The sequence below is a fragment of the Hoplias malabaricus genome, chromosome Y (assembly GCF_029633855.1).
Source record: "Hoplias malabaricus isolate fHopMal1 chromosome Y, fHopMal1.hap1, whole genome shotgun sequence".
NCBI lineage: Eukaryota > Metazoa > Chordata > Actinopteri > Characiformes > Erythrinidae > Hoplias > Hoplias malabaricus.
The window spans coordinates 66154935-66181884 of NC_089820.1; the positions used below are offsets into that span (position 1 = coordinate 66154935).

Consider the following 26950-nt stretch of genomic DNA (forward strand, 5'->3'; position numbering starts at 1 on the left):
AGAGGAAATGATCAGCCAACTTCTAGCATTAAATCAATACCACACACACACACACACATATGCACACACACGTTAACAAGATACAACACTTGATTTTGACCAAGTGTATGAACAAGTTGTTTAATTTTCCCAAATATTAATTTTATTATGTAGTAACAGGAATATAGGCACATATGAAATACACAATACAGTGAAGCAATAGAAGAATAAACATGTTCTCAATTAAATGAAATGGCAAAAACATGAAACATAATCTTGAATCTTTTTGTTTGTCAGACAGTACTAGAGTTGTTTTTTTATAGACCATCCTCATATCCACTGAAGCTCCAGTTTTCCAGGGAATGAAGTTTGCATATTGATTTAACTGAAGGAATGGTCATAGAGGGGTTTTGCTTTATACTGCTGCTTTTGTCTCTGGAGTAGGTCTGTCCTTTAACTGAAGTCTTAAGAAAGTGGACCATTCTCCGGAAGCATCCTTCCAGACCTGCTCCAGTCCTTCCTGAACACGGCTGGACGAACCAGTCTCTGTTCCCACAAATCTCCCTTAAATCCAAGGCCTCTGTGATGTCTCCTGCACTTGCAGCCCCTGGTAGGTCTTGTTTGTTGGCTAACACAATCAACGGCAGGCCTTTTAGACACTCACTGCCCAGGATTATTTGAAGTTCCAGTTTGGCCTCAAGCAACCGATCCTGATCCTGGCTGTCCACCACAAACACGAGTCCAGAAACATCATCTTCGTAGTAGTGTTTCCAGTGTGTCCTCATTTGTTTCTGCCCTCCGACATCCCACACAGTCAGCGTGCAGCTCTTTTCCTTGGTCTCCAGCATCTCCACGTTAAATCCTACAGTGGGAACAGTAAGCACAGCCTCGTTGTACTTCAGCTTGTAGAGCAAGGTGGACTTTCCAGATCCATCAAGGCCCAGCATGAGAATCCGAGCCTCGGACGGAGTTTTGGAGCCGTGTAACCCCATCGTGTACAAGGACTTTGGCTCTCTCCTCTGCGTGCAGTTGCTGAAATGCTGGTGTGGTCTGGTGCCAAAGGGAACTGCCTCTTATATGAAAGGGCTAATAAGCAAACATGCAAATAAGGAAAGGGGTCAAAGTACAGGGAAGTGGTACCCAGGAGTCTCACTGAGAGATTCCTTTGCTGTGACTACAATTAATGTAAGTCACACTCCTCTTCCCATCACTCCAAAGCAACATGTGACTCAGATTTCACCAAACATGCAAGGGGTCACCTCAGCTGTGAGGTGTCGGGGCACCGGAAGTTTATTAATAGCACGAACGCATGTGTCCCTGTCTGTACCTCAGCAGTGATGCCAGGGGGATGAAGTCATCCAAGTGGGCTGATCTCATAGATATTTTCGAGGGGTGAATTTTTAATCAAACAGGACACTTCTCTCCTGACTAGGCTCTTCGTACTGACGTGAAAAAGTATACGAGAGTCTATTTTGCTTATGTAAATAAGCGAGATTGTCACTGTAGACATGAATATTATAATTAATGCCACCAGCAGGCATTATGTTCAGAGCTCTTTTTGTTTAGCTCACAATATCATTCTTAATGATTTACAATTCAAAGTATATAACTCAGTCCTCGGTGCCCAGCAACAAGAGAATTAGCTCCTAACCACCCTCTCTACAGTACTGTGGAAAAGTCAGAGACCACCCTTTTCTAATCAACAACCATTAATTACAAGTATATGTTAATCTATATAAGTATAGATTAGTTGTAAGGGGAAAAAAATTTTCATTTTAACAAAATAAACACCATAGGACTTTTATTTGCGCTGCAGTATTGTTCTGTTTGTTTGGTAGATGGTAGATAACGTGCTAAATAGCAACTAGCACATACTCCACCCTAGAACTGAGTAAAATACATTGGTATACCACGCCTATCCCAGCTGATACTGACACACTGACCTTTACTCTAATATTCTGTCCTACATACAGGCTAGATAAATAAGGGAAGATCATCAAATTACTATTTGTGTAAGGAATAATAATGCTCCCATTCATCACTAGCACGAGCCGGATAAAGGGGACCTGCACTGATTTTTCAAAACATCCACATTCTTCAGATATTTAGTCAAACCAAGGGCTTTAACAATGTTTAAGGCTGAAAGATTAGTACATTTTATATTCATTCATTATCTGTAACCCTTATCCAGTTCAGGGTCGCGGTGGGTCCAGAGCCTACCTGGAATCATTGGGGGCAAGGCGGGAATACACCCTGGAGGGGGCGCCAGTCCTTCACAGGGCAAGACAGACACACACATTCACTCACACACTCACACTTACGAACACTTTTTAGTCGCCAATCCACCTACCAACGTGTGTTTTTGGACTGTGGGAGGAAACCGGAGCACCCGGAGGAAACCCACGCAGACACAGAGAGAACACACCACACTCCTCACAGACAGTCACCCGGAGGAAACCCACGCAGACACAGAGAGAACACACCACACTCCTCACAGACAGTCACCCGGAGGAAACCCACGCAGACACAGGGGGAACACACCACACCCCTCACAGACAGTCACCCGGAGGAAACCACAGCCAGTTCTACTTAGTCACCTTGGTTATAAACACAGATCTGAACCATCATTAATAAAAATAATTATTGCAATTTAAATTACAATTAATATCACAATGTAACATTTTCCCCAAATCATCCAGCTCTAGGTTATATCAGAAAACGTCAACACTCACAAGAACGCAACACTATGAATACATATCAATTCAGATTTGAGTCCTTGTATATTTATTGTTACATTTTCATTGTCCTCAAATTCACAGAATTATCTTTCTTTTACAGTTTTTTAATTCAATGAAACAAACACAAACTCCACATAAACATTCTATAACACACTGTAATCTTGAGGAATATACGATTAAAAAAAAAATCACACATAAAAAGACTATCAACTATTAATCTCTTCTGATACTAATAAACCAGAGCTTGATGCATTACTTTCCTTTTTGTATTTTATTATTGAGGTTAATGATATTCATTATGTACATTCAATTTATTAGTGCGTCTTCAGGAGACTTCAATATGCAAAATACTCTATATACATTTGATGTGCATGGCAGCCTCTGTGGGGTTATGGGAAAACTAATATTTTGTCAAATCAAACGATGACACAGAGCATCTTCAATAATAAAAATAAGGCAATACAATTTCCTCAAAGGCTCCTCGTAATAGGTTTTATCAGGTTGGTTACACAGATCCTATTGATTCATTATGCATTTGAACTGATGTGAGTTCATGTCGTACATAAAGGCCACACTGCCTCTAGGGCCAGATCTATCAGCAGTGTTAACAATCTTAATTTCTGTCCTAGTTTACCTACAATATGTCACTAGTCCAGTTGCAACAGAAATGCACAGAAAGAGGCAAAAAAATGTTAAGCGCCATTTCACAAATCCTTTACCAAGGTATATGTGTGTTAAAGAGTAACTACACTGGTTTTTCAACATCGCTGCATAATAACAGTAAACAACGGCATTCAGGGTGGTTCAAGGTGAAATGCTCCACTGCTCGCGTTGGTGGCGAAATTCAAAGTGAATTCTTCCTTTCAGGACGTTATTATTAAACGAATACGTTACAGTGTGCAGTGTAAGATTTTGGACACATTCTCCTGTGATGTCTACGGCCTCAACTCTTCTTTACATTTTATTTAGGAACATTACTAAGAGGATTTGCAATCCTCACAATGCACAAATGCAGCTCCTGCTCATTCCGGCATTGCATTTCCTGCAACTCCACAGCCCAGTGTCGGGGCAGTTATACCCCTCTAGTCAATGTTTGGCATTGGTATGAACTTAGGTGCATGTGTTAGCATGTGTAGCTGCTCCAGAGCATCACTCCCTTGGTCAAAGGTGATGTTTGTATGTGGGTATGTGGAGATTATGCATAATATATGAGCTGTGTGTACAAGGCATCATTTCATATCAGACCACCCTGTCATACAGAACATTTTGGAAAATCATTGTTGAATTCCTCTTAAAAAGGATTAGCACATGCACAAGTTTTAAAGGACTGGAACATGAACCCTCAGCCACTCACCAGTCGTCCTCCTGCATATGTACAAGTCAATCATTCTGTGCATTTAAAAACCATTCCCTATGTGTATGCACTTATCTATACTTAATAAAAATCTGTAGGCACACCAGTGCACACGTTGATCCAGGAGACACTGTGCAGAGGCACACCTTCAATAAAACAATCTAACTGTACAATCTAGAGCTCTAATCTGACTGTATACTGTTTACATTGATCTACATCTATATGAAAGAAGGGGACGAGCTATTAAAGGAGCAATCAGTCAATTTAAACATGGCTTCCTACAGGTTGGGGACCCACTCTGTGGAGCATAAACTGGTTCATTCAAGGACCACATGCGAGTTGTGCTTCATAGAAAACAGTGTAAAGCAACATAATAAATAATCCCTTTGATGAATACGGTTAGCTACTTTAAGGTAAAACCGTACTAATGGCTCCTTTAATATGACGGACCCCATGTCTCTGAGAGTGAAGGTGGATGTGGTTGTTGTGCGTGACTGACACAGCTGATTAACACAACAGCCCCCAAGATACTGACAACTGAAATGTGCTGAAACTGAAAACTAGGTCTCAATACAAGGCTCACAACAGCCTTAATGGTCACTATGCTGAGGACAAACAGCATGTTAAACAGACGGTTTCAGAGGAACATGTGTTTACAATAAACTGGCCTAACTGTGATAACATTGTCTATGTTTAAAACCCAGTGCAATTCCCAATTCACTGAAAAAACCCCAGAATCTCAGCAAGACAATGATAACACAGCGTGACGTGTTCAGTTTTAGAAAAAAGAGAACATATGAGGACCATAATGCCTTAGAAACGTTAGGCGTATAGACACATAAAGCCAATGTTAGGGAAACATAATTAAAATAATGTAATGAATGCTTATCTGTTCAGTTTTAGAGCAAATTATTGTTGGGTCAATTTAAGCGAAAAGAAGACAAACTAAAAATAAGTGATTAAAAACCAATCAGTTAATGGTATCTCTATTTTGATACAAACAGATCTAGGTCTGTCACAAAAATAAAGATGGCATTAATGTTTGGAACCTCAGATTCCACTGAGCCTTCATTGTGTAGGCTCCGATTTGATCTCTTATTAACGCTACAGAAGAATCGCTGCTTTTCACCAGTGGCTGAGATTACACTCTACAAACCAGACGTAATGAAAACGATCGCTCCTCCCTTTTTTGTGACCATTACACTGCATCTAGAAGTGTTTGATTCTTTCGTCGTCAATTATGAATCATTTAAAAATGGTGGAAAATAATGAGAGTATGAACTGGACGTATATTATTTGTCGTTATTTTGATAAGAAAGAGTTCTTGCTCCAAAAATAGTCATGACGGGTTTCCTTTAAATTTCAAATCTATGGATATGGTGTAATGAACCCATAATATCATCGCTGTCCAGTGAACACCACGTATCTCCATTTTTCAGCAGCATTTCAACATATCAGCTCATTTTATACAGTGCTAATGGACCAATAGGAATGCCCCAAACTGACTTGAAGCTAAAATCTATTTACATTTAACTCGGATTAGAATTTAAGGATGTTTCTGCTTCCTCCTGTGAAGTTACACTTTTGGAGATACTTGAGGTTTTTAGACAGTCATGATTTTTTTTTAATTCTCATTGTTTGGCAGTGGGCAAGCCTCACTGCTCAGGGGCTTTGGGAGCTCGTTTTTTAAACTTGACCACCATGACGGTGATGTTGTCTGGGCAGCCGCGGTAGAAGGACTGCAGGACGATGCTCTTGGCACCGAAGTGTGGCTCGTCGAGGCGTTCCCGGATGAAGCGCACAGCCTCCTCGTTGCTGAAGGCGTCCCACAGGCCGTCAGACGCCAGGATCATGAACTCCGGCTGCAGTTTGTCCAGATCGAAGGTCAGCACGTCCGGGTCAGGAATGAGGACGTTCAGGTTCTTCAGCGGATAGTCGCCCAGAGAGCGGGACATAGCCAGTATCCCCTGCACACGCCACGAGCCGTTAAAGCTGATGAAGCCACCTGAGAAGGAGAGTGAGAGTCAAGCCGTTATGCAATGGGTCACACCTGAGCTGATCTTGTAACTCGTTATTACATCCCCTTGGGAAGCTGACACTTTAAAGGAACACTACATAATATTTCTGCCTTAAAACGACAGCCTCAAAATCATTGTGATGATATATTGAGCTGTAACTGAGAGTATAGAGCCTGTGTATTTGCTACTCTGGGCTCAGCACTGCAGAAGCTGTACTATGTAACATTTGGAGGAGGGTAGGAGGCAACCACCAGTCTCTCATTGATTTCAGTGCTATAACAATGAATGACACCCAAATATAACCTAGTGTTTAAGTCTTTAGTAGAGTTTTAGATGCCTTTCACATAGGCATCTCAGCCAAGGATGTTGAGGGAGGAGAAAGTGCTGTTCCTTCACTCACCTTTCCCAGGAAAACAAACCAACTTTGTTCCCACCCTCTAATGTTCTCCAAACGTTAGGCCACAGCTGCAGACCTATATACAGAGTCATATATTTCTCTCTCTGAACACGTTAAATTCAGCAGTACGTTCTTTGTAGAGGACGTCCACGTATTTATTTGTGCTTAGAGAATCAACGTAATTTGTCATTTGACTACTTTAATTGTGAAAGGACTGTATGTATGAATCTTTACTGTGTCGGTGCCATGAGATGAACCTTTTAGACGACAAGACTGAAGCCTAATGAATTGAGAAGGTTGGCTGTGCACAGTCACAATGCCCTATAATTATCAGACAAAAAACAAAAAAACGTAAAGGGAAAGGCATTTGAACTTTACAGCCAAATCCCAGAGACATCTACACTCATGAGTCAGATTAGACTGTAAACCAACTGTGCTGTCCTCTGTTTACCAGCTATTAGAGTGGACTGAGAGTCAGCAGTGGGATATGTGAATCATTAGCTTTCTAATAGCTGGGCTGCAGTCCTAGGGGGCTGCATTTAAAGACCACTACATCACCAATTATTCTGAAGTGTAAATGTGGCCACTGCATTAAATCTCAACTAATTAAATGTAAAACACTGGGAAGAAAAATCACTCTGTGCAAATACAATTAGAGAGTCTTATAGCTCTCAGTAGAATTTCCTTTTGTTGGAAAAATAATTGAGGGAAAAGTACAAAGGGTTTTTTTCTGTGTACAGCACAAATCTTCCATTAATTAATACAATAAATACAGTTATTGATCTCTTACTATTTTTTCACCCTGGGTGAGAATGAACATAATGACAACGTTGCAATACACATTTTAACCAGCAGGTGGGGATAAAGTACCACTGACATAGACAATGAAACTTCAAACCACTTCTACAACAAACTTTCTGAAATGTCTGCTTAGTTTGCATCATTTGATATGGAGGTTTGTATATGTGCATGGTTTGAGAAACTTAAAACGTCGCTATGGGAACGTCTGTCCATTCTGCATCCATCCTGATATCTCCTTTGAGATGAGGCTCTCATCTTTTTGAACGGAAAGAGCATTAAACACTAAAAGCCATGGCAACATTTCAAAAACATACTTAAAAAACGTACAAATATGAATTGATTCAACAATGCAGAATCTCAAAAATGTTGTGTGTGTGTGTTAAAAATCAGCATGTGCGTGATTTTTCACTATCACTTATAGTTTAAATGCAGAAAATGAATTCCCCAAAAGGGATTAATAAAGTAAATGCTTTTCCTCTTCTGTTTGGGTGCTATATTTCCCTAGTGACCATGGGCCTTTCCCATTTGTGGCTTTACCAATAACCAATACCAATAAAAATGACTGGCTGTTTTTAGTAAAGGTGGGACTTTAATTAGATGTCGTGTTGAGCTTTAAAAGAACACTACATAATATTTCTACTTTAAAATTCCAGCCTCAAAATCATTGTGATGATCCACTTAGTGGTAACAGAGAGAACAGAGTTTGTGTCGTTGCTACTCTGGGCTTAGCACTGCAGAAGATGCACTATGTAACATTTGGAGGAGGGTAGGAGGCAACCTCTAGTTCCTCATTGATTTCAGTGCCCTCCTCCTTCATGATGTCTCTTGTTCTGTGTGTAGTGTTGTCACACACCTGCTCTCTTGATCCTCTTGCGCTCTTTGAGCTGGTAGGGCTTGTGGTCATGTGACAGGGGGATGGTATTTCCATCTTTATCGCATAGCACACCTCTGGAGTCACCAACATTGGCTACGATCAGCTCTTTGTCAGACAACAGCGCCACCAAGCATGTCGTTCCTGCGAAGCACAGAGAAAGGAGCAATGCATTTATTGCAATAGTTTCACACATTTTCTGACACATTTTAAAAAGCTCAATATAAATACATTTTGATATTGACTTACAACTCTTATCTATCAAAACATCACAAAGACTTGTTTACTGTCTGAAGCTTGCTTCACGAGGTTTAGCACCTTAGCTAAGAAGTTAATGTATACCGCACTTGCTTCAAACCATGCTGAGTGGTTAAATAATCATCTAACACACTGCATATACACTTTTCATAATTAGAGACATGTTATGAAAAATGTTTTATACCATAACAGCACAAATACAGCCTCAGAAACAACTTAAACAAGTCTATCTGATGACTTAGTAATATAATTATGCTGTTAGCACAATGCTAACGTGTCTCTGACACTAAGATTATGACTACATGACGTTAGCTACATTAGCCTTATAGCTCCTTATAGCAAATCTACAAACTAAAAATCAACGCGGCTGAGAAGTGTGCATCAATAAAAAGACAAATAACTTTACATTTCAATATTAAAACTATAAAGTTATTAGGTCCCTTTAAGCACAACCCAAGTAAACAACTCCATTCTCACCCAGAACACACCCATTCCCTCTTTGGGAAGATGCCAATCTAAACATCTGCTCAGTGCAACAATGCTTGGCCTCTAGAAAGCAACGACTTCAACAAAGTCTGCTTTTAGGTGTTGCCCTTTTTCTCCACCACCGCCACCCTCTCTGTGGCCTTTTGAATCCTTTCTTTTCTGCTCCCTTCTTCATTTCCCTTCTTTGTTTGTTTTCCCAGGCCTGGGTTTGGAAGGCAGCAGACCGATCCCGTCGTACACAAGCTCACTGTTTGCTCACCAAGATCCCATCGGCACCGAACAAACCGTCTGTCAGACCATCTGTTCTCCTCTTCCAAAACTTTCTCAGAAAAGGGACATGCTCCTCTGGTGCCGTGGCACATGACACTGCAAACTCCTGGACTAGTGCACGTTGAACAGGCTCAATCAAAAAATAAATAATAATAAATAAATAAATAAATAAATAAAAAAAGACCACATCTGGCACTCAAAGTGTTTAATAAAGAAATGACTATGCATTGCTTCACAGGTTTCAGAGTTCCAACTTGGAAGCCCTTCTACATTCATGCTAGCGTTTGGTTGCTAATTGAAATGTGCTATTAATGTGCTATGTCTAATCGCACATTCATATTAAAACATTGACACAATACAAAAAAGAGTATATACAGAAATATAAAGAAATGCTGGCATTTTCAAATAATGTCAGTAATGAGTAACAGCTAAAATGGAGATATATTTTGTAACTTGAACACGGCTCATGATCTTTTCCAGCAGCTACATTAGTCTCTAGTGCCATACTCTACTCTCTTGGACTCTCAGCCACAGGACGACGGGGCTACCATGATGCCTTGACAGTTGCACCACCCAGGAGACTTTTCTCTACATTTCTGCATCCCTGAACTCCAGCACAGCTTACACCCTATTTGGAAACGCTTTTCTTCCCACAACCCATCCAATCTGTGGGGCTGCTAATGCAGTCGTCCATGTTATTTCACTGGTGGCAGTAATTTGTGATTTAAGAAGCTCACTGGCAGATCTTCCCCGCATTTTCAATTACTCCCTTCACATTTGGGGGAAATAGATCATATCCCTCCTTCTTCACCAGATACAAACGAGCACAGTCCTAACTCCTGTTTACGTTTCTCTGTGGCATCATCCACTTGGTTTGGACACTGCCTAAAGCTGCAGATGAATTAGACTGTGCTATAAAAGTGCCAGAAATGAGAGCTCCCGGATCGTGTGGTTTTACTTTGTGTCTAAATCTTTTAGTGGCTGCAACTCGCACACTTTCACCCAGACTAGAGCGAGCGAGCGAGAAAGAGAGAGAGAGAAAGAGAGAGAGAGAGAGAGACCAATGAGATTACAAGCCGAAGGCTGAGTGATTTTCTTATCCCCATTTTTAGCTGCGGGTGGAGGAAGAAAATGACAAACAGAAACTGAGAATGGGGGGGGGGGGGGATTAAGCAGTGGAGGATGAGATGTAAACCGAATGAAGGACATTGGCATGTATGGCATGTATGCGAATGGAATATACTGCGAGTGTGGGCGAGAGACAGAGGAGACATACAGGGATAGACACAGTGATAATGACTGACAGCTCTCTGCACCCAGAGCGACTGCGGTAGTCCTCAGCTAACAGCTCTTCATAAGAGTGTTTTCTAGTGCTGAAAGATAGATTGCCTGCATCAGGCGATGTGCATGTGTTATACAACAACACTCATTTTTAATTTCAGGAGAATTTATAGGTGAAATCTTCAGTTGAAAACACAAACACCTGTAGACACCTGTTCATCCAGCTTTATTAATGAAGTCAAAGGTAATCAATTGAGAGACTGTCCCCTATTTGTGGCACTGTAGCTGACTACACTTCTGGCGCAGCATTACACTATGTTGTAACTGTTGCTGTCAGCATCTGAGCACATTCATCCACAAGAGAATCTGCGAGACCAGGTACTGACTCTGACTCATCCCAACATTTTTGGATGGAGCTTCTCACTCCAGAGGATGCAGTTCCACAGCCTAATGCTGAATGATTTTACCCTGAGGTGGACACTTGGCATTGGCCATGATCTGATCACCTCAAGGTCATGATCGTAAGCAGAGTCTCATTCCGAAGGTCTGGTGTTTCTAAGAGGATTATTTTATAATTCAATAGCCACACTGAGAAAAATATGCAATAGTACCTCTTATTTCTCTCTCTCTCTCTCTTTCTCTCAGTCTCTCTCTCTCAGTCTCCCTCATTCACCTTCTTAATCTTTGTGTCTGTACAGCTGTCACCATCCAGTGCCACGCTGCCTGGCTAATTATTTTTATCTGCTCCCTGTGTTCAAGAAGATAATGGGGCTGGATTGGCTTTCCAGCCTCCCTCACCAATTAGATACACCACCATTACAAACAGGGCCACAGAGAGAGAGAGAGAGAGAGAGAGAGAGAGAGAGAGAGAGAGAGAGAGAGAGAGAGAGAGAGAGAGAGGCAGAGAGAGAGAGAGAGAGAGAAAGGCACAGAGAGAGAGAGAGAGAGAGAGAGAGAGAAGAGAAGAGAGAGAGAGAGAGAGACAGAGAGAGAGAGAGAGACAGAGAGAGAGAGAGAGAGAGAGAGAGAGAGAGAGAGAGAAAGAGAGAGAGAGACAGAGGCAGAGAGAGAGAGAGAGAGAGAGAGAGAGAGAGAGAGAGAGAGAAAGAGAGAGAGACAGAGGCAGAGAGAGAGAGAGAGACAGAGAGGGAGAGACAGAGACAGAGAGAGAGAGACAGAGAGAGAGAGAGAGAGACAGAGAGAGAGACAGAGAGAGAGAGAGAGAGAGAGAGAGAGAGAGACAGAGACAGACAGAGAGAGAGAGAGAGAGAGAGAGACAGAGACAGACAGAGAGAGAGAGAGAGAGAGAGAGAGAGAGAGAGAGAGAGAGAGAGAGAGACAGAGGCAGAGAGAGAGAGAGAGAGACAGAGAGAGAGAGAGAGAGAGAGAAAGAGAGAGACAGAGGCAGAGAGAGAGAGAGAGACAAAGAGAAGCAGACAGTGAGTTGAGTGTTGTGGCGCACTGACAGCACATTAACATGTCACTGTATCTTCCGTAATTCCTCTCTCCATCCTTCCGCCTCTCCCTCGTTTTCGATGTGTGATGGTTCGGAGAAGTGCGAGGTGCAGTGATGAGTGAAGCACAGCTGGAGATCAGCTTCCCTTCACACTGCGATAAACAGCCTCTCTTCAGCTGCAGCATCACCAGGCCACACCTTGATTACCGATAAATACACACCAACGATCCTGTCGCCATGAACACCCTTCGCCAACTCCAAACACGGCTCCTTAATTCCTCTGTAAACACCAGAGATGTTTAAACAAGACACAGCGTACATATGGGCTACCACAAGACTCCTTCTTAAGCTCTCTTCCAGCCAGAAATAAAGGGGGAGAGAGAAAACAGATGGGCATTTTAAGGGGCCATGTTCCAGCCTGCACACTGGAGTATCCATATCATTTATTACCCAGTAAAATGTGTGTGAAGTGAAGGGTATATTAATAGCTATTGCGTTGCTTCATCAACTTTGAAGTAAGACACACTGCCCTCAGTTGAGTTAATGCCCAGTCCTTTATCTGCCAGTACAGCATGCACCTCTATGGACTATAGTTTTTGGACACCTGTTTATCCAGCATTTAAGTAGTTGCTGCTGTCCACTCTCCCAATGTGAGAAGTTATCCCTTTGCAGTGTATATGGAGTGGAAGCCCTTAATGAGAAAAGGAATTAGACACTGATGAATAACAATAGACTGGCTGCCCTAGACTTAATGTGGTTTAGGTCATTTGGATTGTGAGAAGTACAAAACAAACCCCTTCTAAGACAATATTAAAAGCAATATTATACTAAAGGAATATATTAAAAGCAAAAGGCAGACCTGGATAGAAAAATATATGAAATTTATCTCACGAAGGGTCCTTTAAACGTTTTCTGATGTTGCGAAAAACATCACCAAATGTCTGTTTAACATAGAGCTAGCCAAGAGGTGGTCTCTACACACTCTATCAGATTTATTATGTGCTGTGGAGTTTTAAATACTAGAAATGGAAGGAATACATAAAGGGGTTCGGTGCCTAAACAGTGGAGAGTGATGGAGAGTCTTCTGTTATGAATATTTTAACCTCCTCTTTCTCGCTCAGATTCATCATAAATAAAGCATCAGTGCTTTTGAGGGAAAGTGGCACAGATGAATAAAACATTGCATGTCTGTCTGTGATGATTTGGATGATTGTATGTGTGTGTGTGTGTGTGTGTGTTTAATCCAGATAGGGTGGTCTCTGGGAGCCTCATCAATGAAGCATAGAAACTGCTCATAGACATGAATGACAATTTTGACATTTCTATTAAATAATTGATGTTGTAAGAGTGGGTTTATAAAATTCAACCATTAGATTAGAGATTAGATGTTGGGGGTTTCATTTTAAACATCCCTCTCATTATTCAATATTGACTTGGGAGGAAGCTTCCATTATATCTGAAAGTATGTTGAAACTCCACCCAACACCTTTGGGACATCATTAAGGCTTCTGTGGCGGAATACTATCAAACCATCACAGAAATAAAGCTTTCTCAGAGAAGATGGGCCCATTAAAGGAGGGAAAACTCCAGAATACTACACTTTATATTGCATGAGCATGTGACAAACCAGCTCTAGGGACCTGTGGCTCCGGGTGACTGTCTGTGAGGAGTGTGGTGTGTTCTCTCTGTGTCTATGTGGGTTTCCTCCGGGTGACTGTCTGTGAGGAGTGTGGTGTGTTCTCCCTGTGTCTGCATGGGTTTCCTCCGGGTGACTGTCTGTGAGGAGTGTGGTGTGTTCTCCCTGTGTCTGCGTGGGTTTCCTCCGGTGACTGTCTGTGAGGAGTGTGGTGCGTTCCCCCTGTGTCTGCGTGGGTTTCCTCCGGGTGACTGTCTGTGAGGAGTGTGGTGTGTTCTCCCCGTGTCTGCGTGGGTTTCCTCCGGGTGACTGTCTGTGAGGAGTGTGGTGTGTTCTCCCTGTGTCTGTGTGGGTTTCCTCCGGGTGACTGTCTGTGAGGAGTGTGGTGTGTTCTCTCTGTGTCTGCGTGGGCTTCCTCCGGGTGACTGTCTGTGAGGAGTGTGGTGTGTTCTCTCTGTGTCTGCGTGGGTTTCCTCCGGGTGACTGTCTGTGAGGAGTGTGGTGTGTTCTCTCTGTGTCTGTGTGGGTTTCCTCTGGGTGACTGTCTGTGAGGAGTGTGGTGTGTTCTCTCTGTGTCTGCGTGGGCTTCCTCCGGGTGACTGTCTGTGAGGAGTGTGGTGTGTTCTCTCTGTGTCTGTGTGGGTTTCCTCTGGGTGACTGTCTGTGAGGAGTGTGGTGTGTTCTCCCTGTGTCTGTGTGGGTTTCCTCCGGGTGCCCCGGTTTCCTCCCACAGTCTAAAAACACACGTTGGTAGGTGGATGGGTGACTTAAAAGTGTGAGTAGGTGTGCGTGTGTGAGTGAATGTGTGAGTGTGTGTCGCCCTGTGTCTGTGTGTTGCTCCCACTCCAGGATGTGTTCCTGCATTGCGCCCAGTGATTCCGGGTAGGCTCCGGACCCACCACGACCCTTAACTAGAGAAGCGTTTACAGATAATGAATGAATGTGACTGCAAACTTGTGTAGCTTGTGTGGGCATGGGCCTCTGTGCATCAATGTTGATTCTCCACCCTAAACACTACAGCACTATTCTAGAGGTCCTTCAGGCAGTGATTTTATTGAGAACGGAAAGTCAGTGGTTTGGTCTAGAACCCTGAACATTCAAAGAATCACTGGAATGCATTAATGGCTGTTTGCTTGGTAAAATATTATTCTCTGTGGTTGAAAAACTACATATGATTCCTACAGCACATTTTAAATATAATTCTATAATTACACTGTTGTTATTTAAGCCAAATGACGCTTTTATCTATGACTTTGAACCCTTTTTGCTTTAGTGGAACTAAAACATGCTTCTAAAATGTTCTTTAGTAAAAGGCAGTGCTTCTATCTAGAACCCACAATACTCCAATAGGTCTTTGGTTGGTTTAATGTTTATGCTTTTCAGAGCAGTGATAGAAGAGGAACGTGTCTGTATTTGTTACCTAAAAGAACCAGAAGTATTTGGACACTTGATAAAAGGTGGTCAGTGCAAAAGTCGGCTAGGTTTCACTGCCCTGTACCTTACTCTTCTTGTTACTGTCTCATGTAGACCTCTACTTTTCGTCACTCTCCTCCGCCTACATACTTCCACCCATGCTGAAATCTTAAGGAGGAATGGAGGGAGAAATAAAACCTCTCTCTCTCTCTCTGTCTCTCTCTCTCTCTCTCTCTCTCTCACACACACACACACACACACACATACACACCCACAAACTCACTCACTCACTCGCAGGGATCAGTGGATAATTACCACATGCCACAGTAAAATAAACCTTTAATTAAACAGCACAGAAAGCAGAGTCCAATCAGTGTGAGGAGTGATATGTTGACAGAGACTCTCTCTCTCTCTCTCTCTCTCTCTCTCTTTCTCTCTCTCTCTCTCTCAGCATCAATAATGCATTTCTCATGCATACCACAACTATAGGCCTATATATAGCCTCTAGAATGCTGCTGCTCCAAAACTGCTTTCCCTCATCAAATATTTTTAGCAAACTTCCCATTCCTGTATCTGTTTTCATTTTAAATTAACAGATATATATTCATAAAACTGAAAACTCATAAATCCCTAATGAACTAGCGAGCTTGAACGTGGGCTTTATTCACCAGGCTTTAACAGCTCAGTTTTAGAAAGCAATGGCGTAGATTTGCTCTTGACAACTATGAATCTACCACCCCACTGCCTGTTTCTTTTTCTCCTTTGCTCCGTGATAAAATGACAATGTAAGAGAACTGACAATTGGCAGCTTGTTGTGCAGTTCATCTCCAAACCATGTTATTCACAGCTACAGACAGTTTTAGCCTGCTGATATTAGGACGGACAAATTTCTTTAGCGAACTTGACTTTCCGTGACTTACACGTTTCTTTGAAAAATAACGTCCACCTTCTTTTTTGCTGCAATCCTCACTCCCTTTTGACCCCCATGTGTCACCCACGATGCACCTGAGTCTTGGAGTAATACTCGCTTATGACTGGAAAGTTTTCCTTCCCGTTTTGACGCTGCTCACAACCAAACTACAGAGACTCACGTGACAGCAGGGAAAGGCACAGCCAATCACACTGGCCTTATGTGTTACAGACACACACTCACATTCACTCACACACTCACACCTACGGACATTTTTGAGTCGCCAATTCACCTACCAACGTGTGTTTTTGGACTGTGGGAGGAAACCGGAGCACCCGGAGGAAACCCACACAGACAAAGGGAGAACACACCACACTCCTCACAGACAGTCACCCGGAGGACACCCACGCAGACACAGAGAGAACACACCACACTCCTCACAGACAGTCACCCGGAGGAAACCCACGCAGACACAGAGAGAACACACCACACTCCTCAGAGACAGTCACCCGGAGGAAACCCACGCAGACACAGAGAGAACACATCACACTCCTCACAGACAGTCACCCGGAGGGAACCCACGCAGACACAGGGAGAACACATCACACTCCTCACAGACAGTCACCCGGAGGAAACCCACGCAGACACAGAGAGAACACATCACACTCCTCACAGACAGTCACCCTTAGCAGGAATCGAACCCACAACCTCCAGGTCCCTGGAGTTGTGTGACTGTGACACTACCTGCTGCACCACTGTGCCGCCCTACTGTATATTTATTTTTATATAATAATATATAATGAATTTAACTTTTCCATGCATGTGAATTGTAGTTATATGCCCCTGTTCCATTCCCTTTCTTACATGTACTGTGATGCACTCCCCTTATTTATACAATAGAAGCCGTTCATGCAGCAGTCACATGTAAATGGCTGTACCCTCATCACATGCAGTCAGCTGCATGTTACATTTGAAGGGGTCTATATAGACCCTGGCTTTTGGAAATAACCTTTGGATCATTCTAAACTTGACAACGGTATCTGCATCCCTTTTTGTGATACCTCTGAGCTCACACAGAGCTGGTCTCAGTCTCCTCTTATTTAACAGCTTCTACATGATATGAAGTTTTGCCACTTGCGTTTTGAAAAGTCTCTGCTAACAGTCATTTCTTTAGCTACGTGTTAAAATGTATAAATGTAGCATTACTGCAGCTATAAACCAAACCCCAATCAAAACGGGATTCAGCAGCAGGAGGATCTCCTGCCCTCCGAAAACTCACGAATGAGGCATTGTATTGTGGAATGCGTTCTTCCACAGCACACAATAGTGAATCCCAAATCTGTTCCATCTTCATCAGCAAATAAACTAACTAACTTCATATGGGCAATAGCTCATTTATTATCTCTGGTTTTCTCAGAAAGACATACTCTAACTTCGATGGCGGGTTTCCCAGACATGGATTATGTATAGTCCTGGACTAAATTGCAGTGCGATGATGAAACTCCACTGCAAATTCTTCTTAAGTCTGGGATAAGATTTAATCTGAGTCTGGGACACAGATCCCTAATGTTTAATTATTCCAATACCCATCTACTTGCTTGGAACATGTTGAGAGATGCTGTATTTAAACATATCTATGACATGGATAGGAAACTTGCTGCAAGGTGATCTACAATACTGAGATCAACATGAGGTGGGGTACAACATACAGATGAAATGCTGACAATTTTAAACAAGAGGGATCACATCTGATTTTACAAAACAGAATTGCTGTTTACATTTTAGTAAATTCATTCATTCATTATCTGTAACCGCTTATCCAATTCAGGGTCGCGGTGGGTCCGGAGCCTACCTGGAATCATTGGGCACAAGGGGGGAACACACCCTGGAGGGCAACAGGGCAACACAGGCACACACATTCACTCACACTTACGGACACTTTTGAGTCACCAATCCACCTACCAACGTGTGTTTTTGGACCGTGGGAGGAAACCGGAGCACCTGGAGGAAACCCACGCAGACACAGGGAGAACACAGCACACTCCTCACAGACAGTCACCGAGAGGAAACCCATGCAGACACAGGGAGAACACACCACACTCCTCACAGACAGTCACCCGGAGGAAACCCACGCAGACACAGAGAGAACACACCACACTCCTCACAGACAGTCACCTGGAGGAAACCCACGCAGACACAGGGAGAACACACCACACTCCTCACAGACAGTCACCAGGAGGAAACCCACGCAGACACAGAGAGAACACACCACACTCCTCACAGACAGTCACCTGGAGGAAACCCACGCAGACACAGGGAGAACACACCACACTCCTCACAGACAGTCACCGAGAGGAAACCCACGCAGACACAGGGAGAACACACCACACTCCTCACAGACAGTCACCTGGAGGAAACCCACGCAGACACAGGGAGAACACACCACACTCCTCACAGACAGTCACCCGGAGGAAACCCACGCAGACACAGAGAGAACACACCACACTCCTCACAGACAGTCACCTGGAGGAAACCCACGCAGACACAGGGAGAACACACCACACTCCTCACAGACAGTCACCGAGAGGAAACCCACGCAGACACAGGGAGAACACACCACACTCCTCACAGACAGTCACCCGGAGGAAACCCACGCAGACACAGAGAGAACACACCACACTCCTCACAGACAGTCACCTGGAGGAAACCCACGCAGACACAGAGAGAACACACCACACTCCTCACAAGAAACCCACGCAGACACGGGTAGAACACACCACACTCCTCACAGACAGTCACCCGGAGCGGGAATCGAACCCACAACCTCCAGGTCCCTGGAGCTGTGTGACTGCGACACTAACCTGCTGCGCCACCGTGCCGCCATTTTAGTACAATAAATGCCAATATATATATTACAGTGCAGTATATATTGGGGAAATAAATACAGTGTGTTCCACTGCTCAAAATATCAGAGCATTGGGTACTGGAACTGTTATCCTTTTCACTGGCGAGTCCTCTCTGTTCCAGTTTCAGGGTTCTAGGTGTGATACATCAGGGTGAGTCTAGACTTGTTTTAGCAACTAGTGAAGCAGGCAACCAATGGCTAGTTGCAAGGAGTTGCAAATCTGAACAGGAAGCTAACTTCAGTTGTGGAAATTACAGATAATTTAAAAGGTCTAAAGGGCTAAACAACACACTACTGGAGTTGAATGCTGCTGAATGCACTGTATGTGCATTAGAGCAATTCTTTTATTGCCAAGCCCTCGTCCCATTACTCGCAATTATGAGCACTTACCCATGCTCTATGAGCGCTTAATGTGCCCCCTCGCAAGTGCTCATCAGACCACACTTCCAGTGAAGGCCTTTACCTAAGACCCACTAGGAATCTGTGAGGTTTCAGGCATAAACAATTTTTTTTTATCTTTGTCACGATGATTTTTGAAGCAATTTATTTCAAGAGGCTCATGTTTCAGGGGAAAGTCTGTTGCCTTATGCCCTTTTAAAGAAACACTATGTAAGGTTTGGTATTTTTGCATGGGTTTCTACCCTTCTCCAAAAGTTACATAGTGCATGTTCTGCAGTTGAGCCCAAAGTAGCAAAGACAGAGACCCTATTCTCTGTTTCAGGTCAGTGAAGCATCACAATGATTCTGAAGCTGTAATTTTTCGGTTGAAAGACTGGCGCCCCCTCCAGGGTGTGTTCCCGCCTTGCGCCCAATGATTCCAGGTAGGCTCTGGACCCACTGTGACCCTGAACTGGATAAGGGTTACAGATAATGAATGAATGAATGAATGAATTTCTAGGTCAATACACTACTGTTCCTTAAATGCTGTCATGGATCCTACAAATCAAAGTGGACTTAAAAGGTAATGGCAACTATTGGGGCGCAGACATCTGCGAGGTATCTGTACTGCGCTGTGACCTCTCACCTGCTTCATCATAGGAGGCAGAGAGCTTCTCCAGCATCTCTTTGTCCACATTGAGGATCTGTTGCTCGAGGATCGACTGATAAGACAGAAGACTGTTCTCTTTCTCTTTTTCATAGATCTGCAACTGCTGCTTTAACACTTCAGGCAGGTGGATTTTCACATATTCAGCAGCCGCCTGGAGAAGAGAGAGAGAGAGAGAGAGAGAGAGAGAGAGAGAGAGAGAGAGAGAGAGAATTTTGACAATGCTGTAACAAAATCTTCAACGGTGGCACTCTCATTTCAGTAGTAAAGTAAATACATTTGTTATTTGCTCAAATCTAAGTGTTAAGAAGTTGCACCCCACATTTTATAATTAGTTCTAGATCACACAAGCCACATACCTGACCGGTCTGCGATAAAACAAGCTCTGCAGGCAGAGCTAATGGCTAATTTAATGGCTAATTGTGTCAATTCCTAATGACTTCTATTCAGAAGACTAGGGTTCAATACCCCGCCAGGAAAAAAGGCCAAGATAGTGCCCATGGACAAGACTTCTAATGCAACGATCGCCTCTGTAACAAGATTAAAACTGCAAGTCACGATATTAGAGCATACACCAAATACCATCAATATAAATGTACTGAAAGGCAATATTTCTGCTACCCGACACCTTGTAATCTTAAAGTTGGGGGCACCAGAGAGGGAAAGAGTTGGCAGCCTAGTGAAACCCGGGAAACACGGCAGAGGCCCAAATATTGTCAAATCCAAAAAGAGCCAGAGGTAGGAGACTGAAAGGTGACAGAATTACCTGTCCATGAAAAGCTTTGATCTCTGAAGGTTAATACAAAAAGTTCTCTACTTATTACAGCGCCCCCTGAGAACACACTCACACACAATTCCCCAAGACAAAACACCAACAGTAGCACCGAACCTGCCTGACCTCCACACACAGCTGAAACAAGAACAAATCAGCAGATAAACTGATAGCGACTGGAGGGAGAAAAGTGCATGAGCAGCCAAACCCCACCCCCTGCCCCCAGCCCGGGACAAGCTGAGCTGAAGAAATACAACCCGCTCTGCAATCCGTTCAGCTGATGTGATAACGCTCAATGCAGCCTTTTATGGCCCAATCCTCCATTTTCCATCAAGCATGGGCTCATTCGGCCCCTCTGAGCTCAGACTGCCTGCACACGGACACAAAAACAAAGTACCGGCTTAAAGAATTGTCTGGAGAGAAATCATAATCAAACAGTTTCTACCTTTCACCAGCAGCCGGATAGCCAAGGTTAAACCTACAGTTTTTACGGTTGCAGTGAAGCTAATGTAGCTAACAAGTAATTAGTCTGCGTGGGTTTCCTCCGGGTGACTGTCTGTGAGGAGTGTGCTGTGTTCTCCCTGTGTCTGCGTGGGTTTCCTCCGGGTGACTGTCTGTGAGGAGTGTGGTGTGTTCTCCCTGTGTCTGCGTGGGTTTCCTCCGGGTGACTGTCTGTGAGGAGTGTGGTGTGTTCTCCCTGTGTCTGCGTGAGTTTCCTCCGGGTGACTGTCTGTGAGGAGTGTGGTGTGTTCTCCCTGTGTCTGCGTGGGTTTCCTCCGGGTGACTGTCTGAGAGGACTGTGGTGTGTTCTCCCTGTGTCTGCGTGGGTTTCCTCCGGGTGACTGTCTGTGAGGAGTGTGGTGTGTTCTCCCTGTGTCTGCGTGGGTTTCCTCCGGGTGACTGTCTGAGAGGACTGTGGTGTGTTCTCCCTGTGTCTGCGTGGGTTTCCTCCGGGTGACTGTCTGAGAGGAGTGTGGTGTGTTCTCCCTGTGTCTGCGTGGGTTTCCTCCGCGTGACTGTCTGTGAGGAGTATGGTGTGTTCTCCCTGTGTCTGCGTGGGTTTCCTCCGGGTGACTGTCTGTGAGTAGTGTGGTGTGTTCTCCCTGTGTCTGCGTGGGTTTCCTCCGGGTGCCTCCCACGGTCCAAAAACACACGTTGGTAGGTGGATTGGCGACTCAAAAGTGTCCGTAGGTGTGAGTGAGTGTATGTGTTGCCCTGTGAAGGACTGGCGCCCCCTCCAGGGTGTATTCCTGCCTTGTACCCAATGATTCCAGGTAGGCTCTGGACTCATTGCAACTTATGCGATTAATGTATTGCAAGTTAAAAACACTGCTTTGCTTTTTTTCCCCACATTGAAAAAATACTGACTGAATAATTTTTCAATGGCTGTTTAAATAATTTAACCCTTTTGACTCTTTGAATACTGTAATAATTTTTTTGCAATTATTTTTAAAGCATGCTATAAAGGAATGATCCCATATTTCAATCTGTTACACTCACACCTAATGGCCTGGATATACCAGAGGTTCGGCACTAACTCATTCAGTTGGAGATGAAAGCGGTTTGATCCTTCCTCTCAAGTGAGCTGCGCTTCACAGAAAATGATAGAAAAACAAATAAATATTTTCAAAAATATTTTTCAGCATTCACCAGTTAGAACGACAGATTGCTCCTTAAACGTCTAACCTCACTCTTCACAGAAAAGACCAAAAGTGGACAGGGAGTATTTCTGCTTTCGTTTCCTTGTTTTTGTTTCATAAGTACCCTCTCAAGTTCTGTCAGTTTTGTGTTTATACTCAAATATCTGACCCCTATCCCTCCTGGCTGTTCCCACACTCCTCCTTCTCAAAGTCCTTGAGCTCTGTGACCCTCAACCACCCATGAGACTCCTCTCCTATTTCTCACTCTTGGAGATAGGATGGAGGTCTGTGATGGCCAATCATAACTAAGCAGCAGGTGGGCTTATCTCAGAACTGCCATGAGATTGGTCGTTCTCATGATTTGCTGATATTTGCAAGGGTTTTTGTTAAAGGCATGTGGCCACCTAGGAACCTGAGTGTGGTGATGATCACTCCATACTTCCACTGCTCCACAGCCCAATGCTGGGGGCTACAAAGCCCTCTATCCAACACTTGGAATTGAGCATGAGGTTCTAGCTGTTCCATGGTGTCTAATTGGTCTGTGTTTGTCTATGCACATTATTCAAGCTGTCTGAGCAGAATTGAACACTAGCGTCAGCAATGGGTGCACTTTAAAGTACAAGAAACGAAGGCCTGTCAGTATTCTTTTTGCTAATTGAGCAAATTCACATAAGGCCAGATTCTCTGGCAATGAAAAAAACTGAGACTCCTGCAGCTGAGACTTGGTATAGATCAAGGCAAACAAGAACAGCTGGCATTGTGCAGCTGATGACTTTCAAACCGCAGCTTGTTTTCAAGCTTTGAATGGGTGTTTATAGAGAATGCAGCAACATTCAGGACTAATTTTAGCCCTCAGCTAGGAGTGGGCGGTATTATCGCAGTCTAATTAAAATGTCTGACTCTTTTTCAATAAAGCCATTCGAGATGCTTGAGAAATCCTTCTTTATCTTTGTAGCTTACCAGCTGCTTATTATTCTGCAATGTCCCCTCAGTTTTAATAAGAAGCATATTTTACAGATGAAGTAAATTGGCATCTACACGTTAGCACACAACAGCCGCCCCTGGCTGAGCAACAGCGGCGTAAATGTCTGAATATTTCAAGTCTTTTTCTCATATGCTTCACATATGTGTAATTTTATTTGTGATCTGTGGCAGGATCAAACGAAGAGGCCACTGCATCTTCTGATAAAGCAACAATGACAGCGCCAAAGGCAGCACTAGAGAAAACAGAAGCGCAGCAAGTGGGTTTTTGTTGTCAATGCGACACTAAAGGCAAACCCCAAGAAACCGACCATGCCCCTTCATACATCTCTCTAATGTTCACCCTCTTGACAACAAACTGGATTAAGGTTTATTCAGAATGAAAAGGGAAGAACAGCTGAAACCATTGCACTTGCTGCACCATTTAAGGTGGAATGGAAATTTCAATTAAGAATCTTAAATGCCAGAATGTAATTGCTGCCCCTTAGAAACACCATGAAACAAAAATATCAATTAAAAACAGTAAGTGGCAGAAATTAATTGCTGCAAAATTTATAATGGAAAGAAAATTCTATTAAGACGCTTGGCTGTCAGAATGTAATTGCTGCACTATTTAAGGTGGAATGGAAAATTCTCTTAAGTAACTTTGCTACCAGAATATAATTGCTGTACGACTTAAGGTGAATTTTAAGGTGCTTCATTACAACTAAATAAAAATTTGAACTGGTATTGCCCGGTGCTATACCAAGCACACAGTGAGAGAACCAAGGTTGTTTAGCTGTTGGTTTGAAACAAGAGGACAGGGCAGAGCTTCTCTTGAAGTGGCAGCCTGGCTGTACAAACACACTGCTGTTTGCAATGAATGCAGGAGTATACAGAGAAAGTACCACTCTGGAAGAATGGCAAGAATGGCAGCAGGGACTGAGCAACAGAACATAGAGATATGGCCATGTGGGTGGGAGTAAAGAGAGGTGAGAGAGAGAGAGAGAGAGAGAGAGAGAGAGAGAGAGAGAGAGAGAGAGAGAGAGAGGACGGCCGAGGGACAAGGTGAAAGATAAGGCTGTGTCGAGTCTGCATGTGTATGTGTGTTTTTAAGAGAGTTGTCAGCAGGGTGGTGATTAGAGTGCAGACAGCTTCGGAAGAGCTCTCAGGCCTCAGGGACATCTCTATATCCGAACAGAGCAGAGCACAGACCTTCAGCCTCCAGCCTCCATAACATAAACCTGAGAAATATCTCTCTAAATCTGACTGCACAAGGATTTGGTTCCTTTACGAGACCAGAAACGATTCAAAAAGGTCTGTTTATACTCCAGACGCTTGTGTATCTGGACATTCTCCATATTCGCAATTACAAGACACGTGTAACTCTTCTTATGACTGGTATCAAGCTCCAACCCCAAGGTAGCTGAGCACCTACTGTGATTAGACCTGTGTGTGTGTGTAAATTAATTGCAGGCACATTTTTATATTGTTTATTTCACATTTTATCATTTTACCAATGGGTTTAACTCAGCGAGGAATTAGTTTAAGGTTTTTCTCTGTAGAGGCTCAGCAACACACAAACTATCCTTTGGGTGAATGCAATAGAATCCTCACTGCAATGTTTCACCAGCCTTTGCTAAAGTAGAGGCTGTAATTGTAGCCAAGGAGTGAAACCCCTGATAATTAAGTTTAGAAAAATGTCTACAAACTTTTGGCCACAATTAAAAAACAAAATAAAGTGCTACCTGCAGAACATCAGCTTGGAACAATCAATTTAAAATGTTTACTTCAGTAACCGGTTAATGAAAAAACAAAATGGCAGGTCTACATGAGTCACGTAATAATCAGATAATCCAATTTTTCTTTTTAAATGCAGATTTGGTTCTCTACTGTCGCTCAGCAACACACTAATATACACATCAGAGAAACACAGTATGTGATCATCACATTTCACCCCTTAGATTCCTTCTGAACACAGGAAAACAGCCTCAGTCCGAACAAAACCTTGTTTTTTTACTTGATGTTTACACTGTGGCAAACCGATGTGTTAAGAATGCAGTTATTTTATATTAAAGGAACACCCGATAGAATTTGTGCCTTAAAATTACAGCTTCAAAAACACACCACTGACTTGTAAAAGGGGTGTCATTGCCACTCTGGGCTCAGCACTGTAGAAACTGCACTATGTACATTTTGAATGAGGGTAGGAAACCACCCCAGGACAGTGTTGTAAATGTGAATTACACTCTACAACTGTAGGGGGAGTCCAGGAGCACAAATACCCAATCTTACATAGTGTTACCACGGTTACTAATAATCTTTGAAAGTAATTTTTATAAAGATATAAGATTTTGGTGTTATTCTTTCAGCAACAATTTCCAAGTTTCGTTTCCCATTTTAACCTGAGAAACAAGCCTTCTGTTGACTTTCCAAGCTCACTCTCAGTTCTCTGCATTTGAGAGGACATTTAAACGATTGTTTGGCAGCTACATGATGCGCAGATGCCGGTGTTATTCAGCTGTGAAAGGCGACACGTACGGACATTCACTCACTTACTCTCTCCAACAGATGCCTTGAGAAATGGCCCTTCGAAATATTTCAATCATGCAAATAAGGTTCTCCAAATCTAATCAAAGCAGGTCTGATCAGCTGAAGGCTGCTGAACAGGATAAAAAGGAGAGGATGACTGGAGGATGTGTCACATGTCCCCTTCCCGTGTCCTCCACGGGGAGAAGGACGTTGAATGCCAGCGAGAGAGCATTTGTGGGTGTGAGCTAGAGTGTGTGAGAGTGTGAGAGTGTGTAATGACTAATTTCATTAGAGCAGGCAGCTGCTGTGCTCTTCCCATTAGGGAAAAAACATTTCTGTGTTGCACATCACAAAGCCTGGGCCCACCACCAGGCCTCCTGCACCTACCTGCGCAGTAATCTCCAAAAACGAATAATTACGCATGCCTGAGGCTCGCTGGAGTGACGTGGGATAGAAGGCAGTGCAGGTTCACCTCAAAAATAGCCTTCAGTGCTCACTGAAGCGGAATGACACCCGATCCCCCCACCAATCTGCGTCCCGCTACAATGACCTTGGCCCTGTTCCTGCTGCCAACTCAGTGCTGGGAAAAGCCAGCGAAGTGAGGAAGCGATATTGAAGTTACATTACGTAGGAATGCACGACTTTTCTCCTGAAATCTAGGATATTAATAGCTAGTTTGTCCCCTTTTGCTGCTGTAAGAGTTTCTACATCTGCATGCAGGTGGTGTCATAGCCACCAGAGTCTCAGGTCCTGGGTTGGAGCCTCCTCTGAGGTCATTGTCTGTGAGGAGTGTGGGTTTCCTCTAGTGACACAGTGATCAGACTTTTTCAGTTCCGATACCGATACTGACAATAAATTAACACAGATATAAATGTACTGAAATGTCCACGTGTGAGTGTGTGAATGACTGTGCCATTGTCCACATGTGCGAGTGTGTGAATGACTGTGCCATTGTTCACGTTTGAATGACTGTGCCATTGTCCATGTGTGAGTGTGTGAATGTCTGTGCCATTGTCCACATGTGAGTGTGTGAGAGACTGTGCCATTGTCCATGTGTGAGTGACTGTGCCATTGTCCACATATGTGTGAATGACTGTGCCATTGTCCACGTGTGAGTGTGTGAGAAACTGTGCCATTGTCCATGTGTGAGTGTGTGAGAGACTGTGCCATTGTCCACATGTGTGAGTGTGTGTGAGTGTGTGTGAGTGACTGTGCCATTGTCCACATG

At 43.4% G+C, this 26950-nt stretch overlaps 2 protein-coding genes across 2 annotated transcripts in view; both read right to left on the minus strand.

Moving 5' to 3' along the window:
* Window positions 1–296: 296 nt before the first annotated feature.
* Window positions 297–986, minus strand: LOC136678500 (ADP-ribosylation factor-like protein 14). The gene has a single exon (XM_066656548.1). The coding sequence runs from the start codon at window positions 969–971 to the stop codon at window positions 297–299; it is 675 nt and encodes a 224-aa protein (XP_066512645.1). The 5' UTR covers window positions 972–986.
* A 1805-nt stretch (window positions 987–2791) lies between these two features.
* Window positions 2792–26950, minus strand: part of LOC136678699 (protein phosphatase 1L-like) — an 89596-nt gene continuing 65437 nt past the window's right edge. Inside the window, exons 2-4 of the mRNA XM_066656800.1 lie at window positions 19798–19972; window positions 8141–8302; window positions 2792–6076 (exon numbers count right to left, since the gene is read on the minus strand). Coding sequence (XP_066512897.1) covers window positions 5727–6076; window positions 8141–8302; window positions 19798–19972 — 687 coding nt within the window. The 3' untranslated portion in view covers window positions 2792–5726. The remainder of the gene's footprint in view (window positions 6077–8140; window positions 8303–19797; window positions 19973–26950) is intronic.